Source organism: Antedon mediterranea, chromosome 11, assembly GCF_964355755.1.
Source record: "Antedon mediterranea chromosome 11, ecAntMedi1.1, whole genome shotgun sequence".
Taxonomy (NCBI): Eukaryota; Metazoa; Echinodermata; class Crinoidea; order Comatulida; family Antedonidae; genus Antedon; species Antedon mediterranea.
In genome coordinates this window covers 16,325,947-16,339,005 of record NC_092680.1, presented here as the reverse complement: position 1 = coordinate 16,339,005, position 13,059 = coordinate 16,325,947, and the positions used below count along the sequence as shown (strand labels likewise).

The 13,059-nt window shown below is 33.2% G+C and overlaps 1 protein-coding gene and 1 non-coding gene across 5 annotated transcripts; one reads left to right on the top strand and one right to left on the bottom strand.

Annotated features, from left to right (window-relative positions):
• Nucleotides 1-271: 271 nt before the first annotated feature.
• LOC140062495 (sialin-like) lies at nucleotides 272-9,395 on the bottom strand. Of its 4 annotated transcripts, none has more exons than XM_072108738.1 (11): nucleotides 9,370-9,395; nucleotides 8,924-8,986; nucleotides 8,405-8,580; nucleotides 4,812-5,045; nucleotides 4,563-4,650; nucleotides 4,263-4,358; nucleotides 3,880-3,953; nucleotides 2,967-3,122; nucleotides 2,082-2,214; nucleotides 1,098-1,336; nucleotides 272-875 (listed from the first exon to the last, which is right to left on the bottom strand). In XM_072108738.1, the coding sequence occupies exons 2-11, from the start codon at nucleotides 8,970-8,972 to the stop codon at nucleotides 726-728; spliced, it is 1,395 nt and encodes a 464-aa protein (XP_071964839.1). In that variant the 5' UTR covers nucleotides 8,973-8,986; nucleotides 9,370-9,395; the 3' UTR covers nucleotides 272-725. The 4 variants fall into 4 exon arrangements, with proteins under 4 accessions (XP_071964839.1, XP_071964837.1, XP_071964841.1 ...); XM_072108736.1 differs by having other exon boundaries at nucleotides 9,335-9,381; XM_072108740.1 differs by lacking the exon at nucleotides 2,967-3,122 and having other exon boundaries at nucleotides 9,335-9,381.
• A 2,387-nt stretch (nucleotides 9,396-11,782) lies between these two features.
• Nucleotides 11,783-11,854, top strand: Trnad-auc (transfer RNA aspartic acid (anticodon AUC)). Its single transcript has one exon. It is a non-coding gene; the product is annotated as a tRNA-Asp (tRNA).
• The last annotated feature ends 1,205 nt before the right edge of the window (nucleotides 11,855-13,059 follow it).

Genomic DNA, 13,059 nt, shown 5'->3' with positions numbered 1-13,059 from the left:
GTATGTTAATGGATAACTAGAAAAAAAAAATATGTAATAGGAGAAGAATACAAGCACAGATTATCTGAATAGATAATACAGAAAGTTTTTAAAAATAAAACATGTTGATAAATTGAGTTAACATAAACATTTTTTTTTAATTCAAGCAGAAAATATATGTATGATGATACAAAGATAATTTTTTAATATCAAATTATGTTTATGCTATAAAATATATGTAAATGGAATAACATTAGTAGAAATGTAGTTGAAAAATAAACTATGTATTTAGTTGGAAAATAAATTATGGATTAAAAAAAAAAGAAGGTAAATACTCTAAACATAATATGTTTAATAGTAAATAAACAAAAAAAGTTAAGTGTTCAAAGATAACAATGAAAAAGATGAACTCAAAAAGAACTGTACTGTAAAATTATTATATTATGTATTTATGGAATAAAAGTGGGATGAACCCACGTAAGACAAAAAAAAATATATTTGTGACTGTTTTTATGAAATAAAATAAAATAATACTTAAAGATCAGAAAAATAGAATAAAAAATGTTATTCAATAAACTTTTAAAAAAATGGACTGACTGTGGAATTCCATATTAATCAAATATTAGCTCTGGTCATTTCTAAGATGTTTTGGGAAGGAAAAAAATACCCAGCCGAGGGAATACACTGACCAACAAATAGACATAATCCACCCGTTAATCGACTCTTCTACTGAATGAAATAGAAAATTAATGTTGGCGTTCTATATCTGCAGATTCCTCTGGTGGTTTTGCCCATTCTTGCGGTTTATCACTGCCAAAAATAAAAAATGCGAGTAACGCACATATTTGTAATGCAGCTTGAGTCCAAAATTCAACTCTCCATTGGCGCAGAGTATTCTGAAAGTAAAGTAAGATTATAGTAAATATTTTCTACAGGAAAATGGTGTATGAGTCTATTTACAGCCTACTTTGGGACTAATTTATCTGAGGCTTAACAGCTAAAATGAATAGATCTTTTAACTTCTCTACACAACACTTTGTGGCATATCCGACATTTTTGTGTGGATTTATTGAAAAATAAAAAGTAAAACAAAAATAAATGAAAAAATGAGTTCTTACGTTTGTTTCTGTCAATACTCCCAGTAAAGTCGTTGCAACCAGTCCTCCAATACTTCCTATCGAAATCATCATTCCAATGATTATGCCTGAGTGAAAAGGTGCAATGTCTAGTACATTAGCATTTACTCCAGCAAATTTGAATCCATATATTCCAAAAGCAAATACCATTATGGTCAATGAGAGATCGCTGTTGTAAACGTAGCCCAGTATGATGATAAAGACCGCAGTCAGACCAAAGCCTTTGAGAAAAAAAAAAAAAGACTGCAACTCAAGTACATTTTCTTTCTCGAAAATGGCAATGTACTCAAGATATTGTGTGGTTTGTGGGATTGAGGTGGGTTTTTTTTTGTAAGGTAGGGAGAGAGAGAAAGAGGATTTTTGACATTGTGCAAAGATGTAACCTACCGTATAGAATTATAATAATAAAAAGGTAGTTTAATGTAATGATTGTTTCTCTCTTGGAAATATCAACGTAACGTGGCCCAACGTAAGTGATTTGACCAATCAATTGCGACAGTTCAGATGTAAGTGCCGGTGATTATCGCTGTTGGTTTTCATTGAATAAGATAAACTGTTAATCTATTGTGATTGATCAATTAATTAACCAGTACTTGCGTTCTATCAAGTAGGAACCAATCTTTAAACGTGTTCCGATCACACTAGGACGAACGTAAGGACGCGAGCGCAGTTCATCGCATGCAAGCTGACCAATGTCAAGTGAAGATAACTTTGCTTTGGTAAACGACGGTAACGTTGGCCTACGTCGGTTCTGTTTCACGAGGAGTAGGCCTATACTTCATTCACCAGGTGGTTAGGCCCTAATGATTGAGTATTTGATGATGTTATTCCAACATCAAATAATGCAATGTATTCACTAATTACTGCAGATAATCTGCATAGCTATGTCACTCATACAGTGTTCGATATTTATATGCTAGTCGAGACAGTATAGGAGCTAAAGTTGCTAGCATGTTTTGTGCGTACAAAATGTATTGAGTAATCTTCGGGTTCCTAGTATGCTCAATTTGTCGTGTGAAATCAAATAGTCTCCAAGCAATCCACCTATGACTGTCATGCACAGCACACACAGATGAGGCGCCATGTTTAGTAATCCTGCCTGTAAAAAAAAGAAATAAAAAGAATGTATTGATAATTTAAGTTCTTCCTGACTTACTAATGCATTATTGTTATGAACAGTCAAATATTAAACAATTTGTATTGATTTATCATTCTGCATGGGGACAATAGTTTAAACAAAACTTTGCATAATGTATGAAGCAGTATACTTCGTTCCTTTCATTATGGGGTTTGTTGGTCGGACAACTAGACGTAGCATCACGTGATTTTGAACAATGATTTAAATATAGTTTTCTATCATAAAATGCTTACATTTGATGATGTTGGCTCAGTCATGCCTTACTCATTTTGAGTTGCAATATGACTTTCTCAACACTTATTAAAGGAACATAAATGTCTTAACATTCATATCGCAAAAACGATTAACAAGCTGAAAAAACACTTTTTCTTGCGTTTAAACTTGATTGTTTTTATGTTAGATTGTAACTTTAAAAATGTTTTTATATTATTATACCCCAGTCAGGTAATAAGTGTTGTGTATTGACAGTGGTCAAATATTGCAGACAATTATAAATGTGTATACTCTTACTAACATTACTTTATATCAACGTTAACATATTCTATTTAGCAGTATATTATTCAATAAACAGACCTATACAGAGCCATATTCAGAATTCTTTAAACCAACAGTTTTATGTTTTCACGTGTTAATGTACACATTTTTATACAACGAAAGAAAAACAAGTTTATTTGGCTTAGTATTATTGAATTTTCACTGTTTTAGAAACTTACCAATTCTAAATCAAAATTTAAAATTGAGTTAAAAAACGTCGGAATGTCTGTAATAAGTAATATGTATCCAGCATCAAAGACAAAATGTACGAAATACAAAGTAATAACAGGCGGTGACGTCATCAATTTCCATGGAACTTCGTAATTGTAATTGTCCTATGGTTTAATAAAAATAAAAATATACATTTGTAACATAATATTATGATGCAGCTGGGATCAGAGTATGATCAAGAAAATCTAACAACGGGATGCTCAGCTCGCATGTCATGGTAATTTCTTGTAACAGTCCTTTGATTTTGGGAGTAGGCTATAATGTTAATATAACATAATGTAAATCCATTACATATTGGCGAGTTTAGAAATTTACATTCAATTTGGGGATTATAAATTCTGTCTAAATGATAATGTGACATGGGGTAAGGCACTTTCTCGACACTCTGTACATTATTCTCCGGTTTCTGTTCCAAACATTAGAATCCAATCGAATGAAGTTAACTTGTGTGGTTACCTGTAGGCCTACGTGAAAGTTATGAACGGCATATGCTGTAGTATCATAGTATAAATATTATATAATCTTAAAGTATAAAGACTTATAATAAATTATAACTAAATTAGAAGTTGCTTACAGATTTAGAAGATGCAATGATTCAAAATGATGTTAATAATCAATTAAAGGAAATAATTAATATACTTTTTTTAAATGATGAATCAATAACCAGTATACACTGTAAAAAAAAACCTTACAGCTTCTGAATACATCTAAATTACGAAAAAAGAGTAATTACTTAAATTATAAAGCAATAATGAAACTTTCAACATCCAAAATTTTCTATTTTTAGATCAGACATCCTATTGTATCACAATATGAGTTGTGTAGGCCTATTTCATTGTTAAGTTTATATTAATGTCTTACTTGTAAATTTGACTGCATATTGGTTTTTGATCCCACAATACACCACACAACACACCAGACAACACCAATCGTCCCTGTAAACAGAACACATTTGTAAGATATTGCAGCGTAGAAAAAACATACATATACATCCTAGGTCTACCACATTACCAGGAATCAAGTCTCTTGGTGTTACCTTCGCTATTTCAATTCTTGTGTTTAATCTCGAAATGTATGGATGGTACAAACTTAAAGATTTTGAAGACGTAAACGTACAGTTATTTCCACATGATATTGTTAGTCAATGACATTTCGATCGTTTTATTTTTTGTTATTAATTTACTAAATTGTTCATAGCACTTGCATCTTCTTTTAAATTCAAGAAGATTAAGATTCAAACTTACCATATAAATAAAATGTGGAGGGCCAACCGCCCATAAACTCAGATGAACACAGCCAGGTGGAGATATAACTGGTTAGTATTGGTCCTACACTACAACCTAAAATACAATTAACATATTTTTGTAACACTAGGGCTACAACAGTGAGTACAATCCATTTCAAAAGTGGCTTCAAGTTCAAATTTATTGTCAAATACACAGTAATTGAAATTTGTATTCCAAGATTAAAAAACACGATAATACATTAAACAGATAGGGCCTACATGCAAATGAAACGTAGGCTACAGTAAATATAAAATATACCTGAAAAAGCAATAGCTAATAGCGTATTACGTTCATCTGCTTTTGACCAATTTCTAATCAAGACTAAATTTGCTGGATATGCAATACCCTAGAAAAAATAGCATTCGGGTAATAACAGAACGTTGACATTTGTGACTTTTTGCAATACATTCTATATTGAACTTCATACAATTATAATAATATATAATAATAATAACATTAATGTCTCAATTAAATCAAGTTTCAAAAACATAAAGTTGGATAATATACCTGTCCAAAGCCATCAATAATTCTGGTCAATATTACAAAACCAACGCCAAAATGTGCAGCAAACTGGGTTACTAGCATGGGAAAAGTTGTAAACAATATTCCAGTCATGAGCATAGAAAACCCACCAAATCTTCCAACTAACCAACCTCCAAGAATAGGTCCAACTGAATAGCCACAGTAGAAAGAACCTAAAATGATTTGTTGCGTTTTCATGTTCCAGTCAAACGTATATACCTGTAACAATACTAACTCGGTTAAGCATGCTGTTTAATCAACGAAAGACATTTAATTTAAAAATAATATTGCTTGCGCTCCTGCGATAGATATAATTATCTTTTCTGATTGTTTTTTCTTAAATCTACAGTTTAGAATACAAAATTAGCTTAATAACACCATTTTGAAACATAGACAACATTACAAACTGATTTTGTGCTGAACACGTTCTGAAGGTCGTCACATTAACATTGGTCATCCTTAAACACCGATTTGTTTTATATAACATATAAATACATTTCTGTCATTTGACTGAACGATTTTTAGTCACATGGTGTGCAATTTTAGTATACGTATAGGCCTACTAAATTATACGAACGTGTAATAGTACTTTTTGTTTTTATACCCGCAATTTTATAATAAATCGTTCCTATAGTTATTAGCAGCTTTGGGTTCAAAAGTTAGTAAATATTAGAGAGGTTTCGCAATCTTACGAATACGATAACGAAAACGGATACGTCACGCACGTCACACGTATTCGTTTTCGTAAGCCAGTAAAAATCTGTTTCACATGGTAACGAAATATTGAGGGCGCCGTCCAAAATATGACTGCGGTAAATTTGAGCGAAGTGCAGGTACGTGTTGCCTGGTGCTTGGCTGCCTAGGCCTAGCGTAACATCAAAGCGAGTGAGGACTTTAAAAACTGCTATTTATCAAAATTGACCTGGCATTTTAGTAAATTACTTTAGTAAATTACTTTCAATAAATCTATAATTATATTATAATCATGAATCATTCCTGTTTCAAATGCAAAATGTGCAAAATAGATCAAAAACTATACTCGTTTTGTAGTTACGAATATGACTGGTGACAAGGTATTTGCCCTGGCTGATCAGAGGAGAGAGGTCAAAGAAAAAGGACTGGAAAGTGCAGAGAGGAAAAGAGAATACCGGGATTTATCAAGAGAAATCCAGAAACGAATCAGAAATGACAAAACAGAGTTCATCAGACAGAGATGTGCCGAGGTGGAGAAAGACAGCGCTACAAACAACACCAAAGACATGTATAAAAACATCAAGCTACTGACTTCAAAACCTAGCACCAGGATCAATGTTCTGAAGGACAAAGATGGTAACATCTTGACGGAAGAAGATGAAATCAAAACAAGGTGGAAGGAATACTGTGAACAGTTGTATGCATCCAAAGATGATGATACACAGGAGGAGAGAGAACAGCAAGATTTTGAAGATGACCCAGATATTCTTCTCTGTGAAGTTGATAATGCAATGAAGAAGTTAAGAAATGGTAAAGCACCAGGAGTAGATAACATCCAGGCAGAATTGCTGAAGGAAAGTGGAGAGGAAGGTGTTGTTATCATCCATAGATTGTGCAACAAGATCTGGAAGAGTAAAGAATGGCCCGAAGACTGGAAAAAGGCAGTGTTTCTCCCATTACCGAAGAAAGGGGATGTAAGGGAATGTGCTAACAACCGTACCATTTCACTTATCTCTCATGCTAGTAAAGTCCTGCTCCACATTAGGCCTATAGCAGATAGAATCAGGAATAAGTTAGAAAGTGAATTACCACCAGAGCAAGCTGGATTTAGGAGAGGAAGAGGAACGAGAAATCAGATTGGAAACTTGAGGAATTTGATGGAGAAGACCATGGAATTTCAGCAGCCACTTTCCTCTGCTTCATAGATTACACAAAGGCTTTTGACTGTGTTCAACACCAGAAATTGTGGAGAGTAATGCGCAAAATGGGCTTCTCAACATATCTGATTGTCTTAATAAAATCCTTATATGATGGTCAGGAAGCCACGGTCAGAACAGATTGTGGAGATAGCGACTGGTTTACGATAGGTCAAGGAGTACGCCAAGGATGTATCCTGTCACCGTATCTCTTTAATGTCTACGCAGAATACATCATGCGGATTGCCATAGATGGCTACGAGGGGCAGATATCTATCGGTGGCCGGCAATTAAATAATCTGAGATATGCAGATGACACAACCTTAATTGCAAGAACTGCGGCAGAACTCCAAGATCTGATTGAAAAAGTAAAGCAATCCAGTGAGGAATATGGTCTTTACCTCAATGTCAAGAAGACGAAAGTAATGATAAGTGGAAGGAAGAATGAAAATCGCATTCAAGCAGATGGAGAGGACATAGAAGTAGTCAACACCTTCAACTTTCTTGGCTCCCTGATTGTTGACACTGGAGGAAGCTCAGAGGAAATAAAACGTCGTCTCGCTATGGCTAGAACATCCACAATAGGTCGTACCAACATTTGGAAGGATAGAGGGATCTCAAGAAACACAAAGATTCATATCATGAATGCATTGGTATTTCCGATTGCCACTTATGGATCTGATACATGGGCTCTTGGAGCTGCAGATAGAAAGAAGATCAAAGCTTTTGAAATGTGGTGTTGGAGGAGATTGTCGAGGATATCGTGGAAGGAGCATAAGTCAAATGAATTTGTTAACAACCACATTGGAAGCAGAGTCAACCTATGCCAGAAGGTTGATAAGATCAAACTTCAGTACTTTGGTCATATTGCCAGGAGAGAAGGTGACAACTTGGAAAAGGTAATTGCACAAGGTCATGTAGAAGGCAAGCGAAAACGTGGTAGACAGAAGATAAGATGGACTGATGGTATTAGAGAGATCACAGGATTGGATGTGTGCACAGCTTCTCTCTATGCTCAGGATAGATATGGGTGGAATGTCATCATAGGCAGGAGCACAAAGGGTCAGTCATGACTCACAGGACCACGACGACGATTCGTCAACACGAATACGCTTTACGAATATGAAATGGGGATCAGCTCAAAAGTTTCACAAATGTGTGACCTATCCGTTTTCGTTATCGTATTCGTAAGGTTGCGAAACCTACCTAATATCGTTACCGTAATTCTACAAATTAAAAATTGAAACTATAGTAATTATATCATTGAAGAATGTAAATTAATAAGGTGGGCAGCAGCAGCTCCCGCAATGCAACAAAATGTTATTATCGTATGTAAAGAATTTTTTTACTGGAAATACAGTATAGGTCTGATGTAATGGGTTAGCATAGAATTAGAGTAGGCCCTTTGTGGAAAAAGAAAAGAACTGTCTACCGTGAGTATTTTCTATTATAAGCCTATACAATCTTCATAAACATGAAAGCTGTTTATCCCGTGATTATTTACAATCTTAACAAGAGTGAAGGCTATTGAAATATCATTTACTGTTCAATGAGAACCAATAAATCGTACTTTTAGTGTTTGATAAGCTTTGTCCCGTGTGTACATATAGTGCACGTTAAAGAACTTAATATAACATGAATAGAAATATATAGGCCTAGTCCAATAGTAGTGTCAAAAATGAAACTTACTATTTGGCTGCTGCCTTCATTTACTTCAGAATCTGTGGAATTCGTATTGTCACTTTCTTGACGTGCCATATACAGTATAGCTATACTCCAGTTTACTCTGGCAGCATAAATTAAAGTACTTCCAACAAAACATAGAAATGTTATTACATAGCGAATTTTCAACGTTCGTGAATTATCTAAAAAATGTAGAAAAACAAAGAGCAAATAACACTGGGTGTAATAAGTTTGCTCTGGAAACAAACTTGTTTTTAGTTTGCATATAATATTTCATTTTAATCTCAACGTTTTGATCAACTTAATTTATTTTGTATAATACGAAATATAACGACATGAATGATATGAATGAATGAATTGACAAGTAAGGTGAACTTTTCAAAAGTGATTTAAAGGTTTTTTTTAACTGTTCGAAATAGTTATAAATTAAAGAGTATTTATTAATTTAAGTTTTCAAACACATATGGATGTACACAAATAGGAACTGAGTAGGCAGTTGCATCATAAACTTTCAACGTATCTTACCATTATCTCGCAAAAACGGCTGCTTCTCGATCAGATTTTGGTCGGGCATCTCGACTTTTAAATCTAAATGGTAAAAATACCGAAAAATGCGATTTTCAATACTAACCGACGCAAACTAGGTTAACATTTATAGACTATAATTTATATAAATTACGGTTTTAAACTTATCTAATATTTTTCCTACATTTCCTATATAAGAAATTTCTATTCCTATACTCTAGCCTATCCAAATCTATAAGCATTATAATAATTAAACAGCTCACGATACCTATGCATTTAAGTTTGTTTTGGTTGCAAAATTCACTAAAGAAAATATTTCAAAATCTAGAGTCCTGTGTTAAAATATGTTCCCGTCTAAATCTATGTTAAAAAAACACCGTATAATAATAAGGATAATACTGTATTACAAACCTTACGACACAACACAATTCTTGATTCAAACTTACTCTATGCATGTGCATTGAAGCAAATGAAGTAGTAGCATTAATTGATACGTTATATAAATATCTATGTAATGGTTCAGTTCAGAATGTCTCACTATCTGAATGCTAAATTCTATTACAATTGAATTGCATATTTTCTATAATTCTTTTTATTTCAAACGCATTCAACAGCGAGTAACTCGCCAATTAAAGGATTAAGTGGGCCTATTTAATAATTTATCGTACTTATAAATAATGTCTCATTTGAGGCTTAGGGAGTGATCAAGATGAAAGAGTCGGTTGATTTACTTTTCAATTACATAACTAAAACTAGTCTCCTATATATAGGTACATACCAGCTATAGGTTATATGTCAAAATAAGGTATTTTTTAACATTTTGTGTATTTCTGTTGTATTAGAGAAAATATAAATATATATATTGCGAGTAATTTGAGACTAAAATTATAACATTATGACTAGTTGTTGCTTAGATATTGATATGGCTACTGTCTTGACCAATGGTCAAATAGAATAGAAATATGTATCTTCTGAGTATTTTGACACCCACTACGACCATATCCGCCCAACAATTTCTGATTTATGAAAAGTGTGCTCCAAGCCAAAAATATTTGTGCCGGCTATATGTCAAAGGTCAAAATTAGGGGTTTATTGACAGTTTATGATTTTTATTCCATTAGAACAAATACAAACATATACTTTGCGAGTAAATTGAGACCAGTAGTTGATGAGATATTCATATGGCCAATTTCTTGACCAGTGGTCAGAAAGGGGTTTCTGTCCACTTTTGGCAAAAGTTTCCCATTAGAGTGAATAGAAATATGGGCCTTCTGAGTTACGCACAGTCCTTACTTTGACCATATTGACCGTTTGGCCCCTGCACTGACCAAGCATACCAATTCTTTTTCGGCCAACAGCAAAAAATTGATTTGTATTGATATAAGGAAGCAAAAAAACATTGTTAACATAGTTTACTTGAGGTGCAGGTGAACCCTTTCTGGCTCCCCAACTAAATGGGTAATATTTAATTTATTGTACAGGAGCATACTACCAATGATTTATTCAAATTCAACACTGTATAGCTCCAGTCCCACTACCGTTTTTTTTCATTCAATCTTCGAAAGGGACTTGTATTGATTGATAGGATGTCAAGAGAAGATGGTCCGGATCCCACAGTTATTTCTTTACTTGGTTACTAATGACCTACTTTTCGAATAGAATGTCAATATGCTTGCAATTTAGGGACAATTTTTGTATAGGTTGTTAAGGTTGTAGGATTGTGAGCCATATCGATAACAGTATTTGACGCATATACAAATGTTCTATCTAGAACTATAATAACTTTATTGTAATAAGAATAAATATGGAAGAGTGATTCACATAGAAGAATGTTAAGTTATCTATCTTAAGGAGTGAGCAAAGCAATGATGGATTGCTTTGTGGTCTGGGGACAGTTCCGGTATATCATCTTTTTCTTTACTAACAGGAACTTTCACTTATCATCTATATAGGTGAATGAACATTTATTGTACAATGAGAGCACATTTTAACATATAGACTAGTCCAGATTTGAGAAAAATGAAATGCTGTAGGCATTTCGTGTTAAAAGCAAAAAAAACATGTGTTTTAGGGTAATTTCGGGGTGCTGAATTCAAATCTGCTGTTTACCCGGCTCAATTTTTAGATCTTCACCCTTAAAATAATAATAAACATAATCTATTATCTGAATCATTTAATAACTTATTTAGTACATCTGCCTCATTCCATAATTACTCAACTAGAAACAGGTCAAACTACTGTCCACAACTAAAACGCACCAAAGTCGGACAACAATGTATTTCCTACCAAGCACCACATATTTGGAACAATTTAACAGACTCTATAAAACAATCCCCCACTTTAAGTTTGTTTAAACAGAGATTAAAGCAATATTATAACAATAGAAATATTTAAGTTAAGTAAATCACATTATGTTATTTTGGTTTGTTCTTTTTGTGTGTACTAATTGTTTGATCTTTTTGTTAGGGTTACATGCTTAAAGCACTTGTGCTTATTTTGTATCCCATTCCATTATCTTATTATTTGTATTGTATTTGTATATGTTTTTATTTTGATTATGGAATAAAAATGTCGATGAATTGAATTGAAAATGTGAAAAACAAAATGGCCGCCAATTCAGACTTATTTTGGCTTATAACTTGACTTCTAAGTGACGTAGCAAGTTAAAAATGGTGTCTATACCTATGTTTGTGATTATGAAGATTCCAAATATACTGTTATTAAAGTTGTAAATATTCTATTTCAGCCGCCATATATGTATTGCGCGTGCGTACAACTGAGGACTAGTGCTGTTCCGCCGTACCACGCCGAGAATGTTAAAGAGTCGTTATCCAATCGAGTTCGAACAATACCATGAAAGCCCCAGTGGTCTAATGGTTAGGACATCTGCATATCAAGCAGGCGGTCCGAGTTCGAGTCTCGGTTGGGGCGACTTTTTCTCATTCTCACAGATTTCCTCATCTTTATCGTTTCAAATTAATTAATTAAATTTCAGTATATCACCGGGTGGTTTAGAATTAATGTTCTTTGCCTCTTGTGTTTATATATATAAAAGTATCTCTTCGGAGATCCCGCCTCGTGAATAAAAATACTGAAAGATGAGGGCGTATCAATTTGATCTCTGTTGCGCGTGCGTACAACTGAGGACTAGTGCTGTTCCGCCGTACCACGCCAAGAATGTTAAAGAGTCGTTATACAATCGAGTTCGAACAATACCATGAAAGCCCCAGTGGTCTAATGGCTAGGACATCTGCATATCAAGCAGGCGGTCCGAGTTCGAGTCTCGGTTGGGGTGACTTTTTCTCATTCTCACAGATTTCCTCATCTTTATCGTTTCAAATTAATTAATTAAATTTCAGTATATCACCGGGCGGTTTAGAATTAATGTTCTTTGCCTCTTGTGTTTTATATATATATATATATATGAAGATGAAGGGCTAGTGTTGCCCGAAAGCTCTGCTAACTTTTCTGGCTGTTTTACTTTATTATTTGTTTAGCATATAGAATAAAACGAATTTATCAAATTAATTATTACATATGACATATTAAATTAAACGAATTTATAAAATTACTATATATAATATTCTCAACATAGACCTATATAAAAACATTTTTTCCATAAACGCAGAAACATATCAATACTGAAACCAATACTGAAACGAATACTATTTTAATCCTCAAGCAAAATTTATTTTTAAGAAGGTAAGACCGAGACTTTTTGCATATTATAATATTTAATAACAAAATATTTTTATTTAATAGTTATCAATATTAATTATCTACACTCTACCATTTTCATAATAAGATATTGTGGAACCACGTCAGGTCAAGTTCAATATTGAATATCGAAACGTGGCAGGCTGAAGGCGCTTGACCTTTGACAAGATCGCCTAATTTTTTTAGTATTATAACTTTACAATACTTAGTGTTGTATATTCTGGTGCAGCCGCTCCATAATCTCTTTGCTTTTCTTCCTTATATCTATATTTTTTAATTTATACTAACAAATATCTTAATATAATAATAATAACAATAATATATCAAAAAATTATTAAATAATATTTATCGCATAATATACAATCTACGATAATTCAATTAATTGGTATAAAAAAGTTTATTAATTAAATAAATAACAT

Coding starts and splice junctions, on each gene's coding strand:
- LOC140062495 (XM_072108738.1), bottom strand. CDS start 8,972: ATGCCCGACCAAAATCTGATCGAGAAGCAGCCGTTTTTGCGAGATAAT. Junction 2,215..2,966: donor TAAATTTTGATTTAGAATTG/GTAAGTTTCTAA, acceptor TTTTTTTTACAG/GCAGGATTACTAAACATGGC. Junction 1,337..2,081: donor AAGATTACTCAATACATTTT/GTACGCACAAAA, acceptor TTTTTCTCAAAG/GCTTTGGTCTGACTGCGGTC.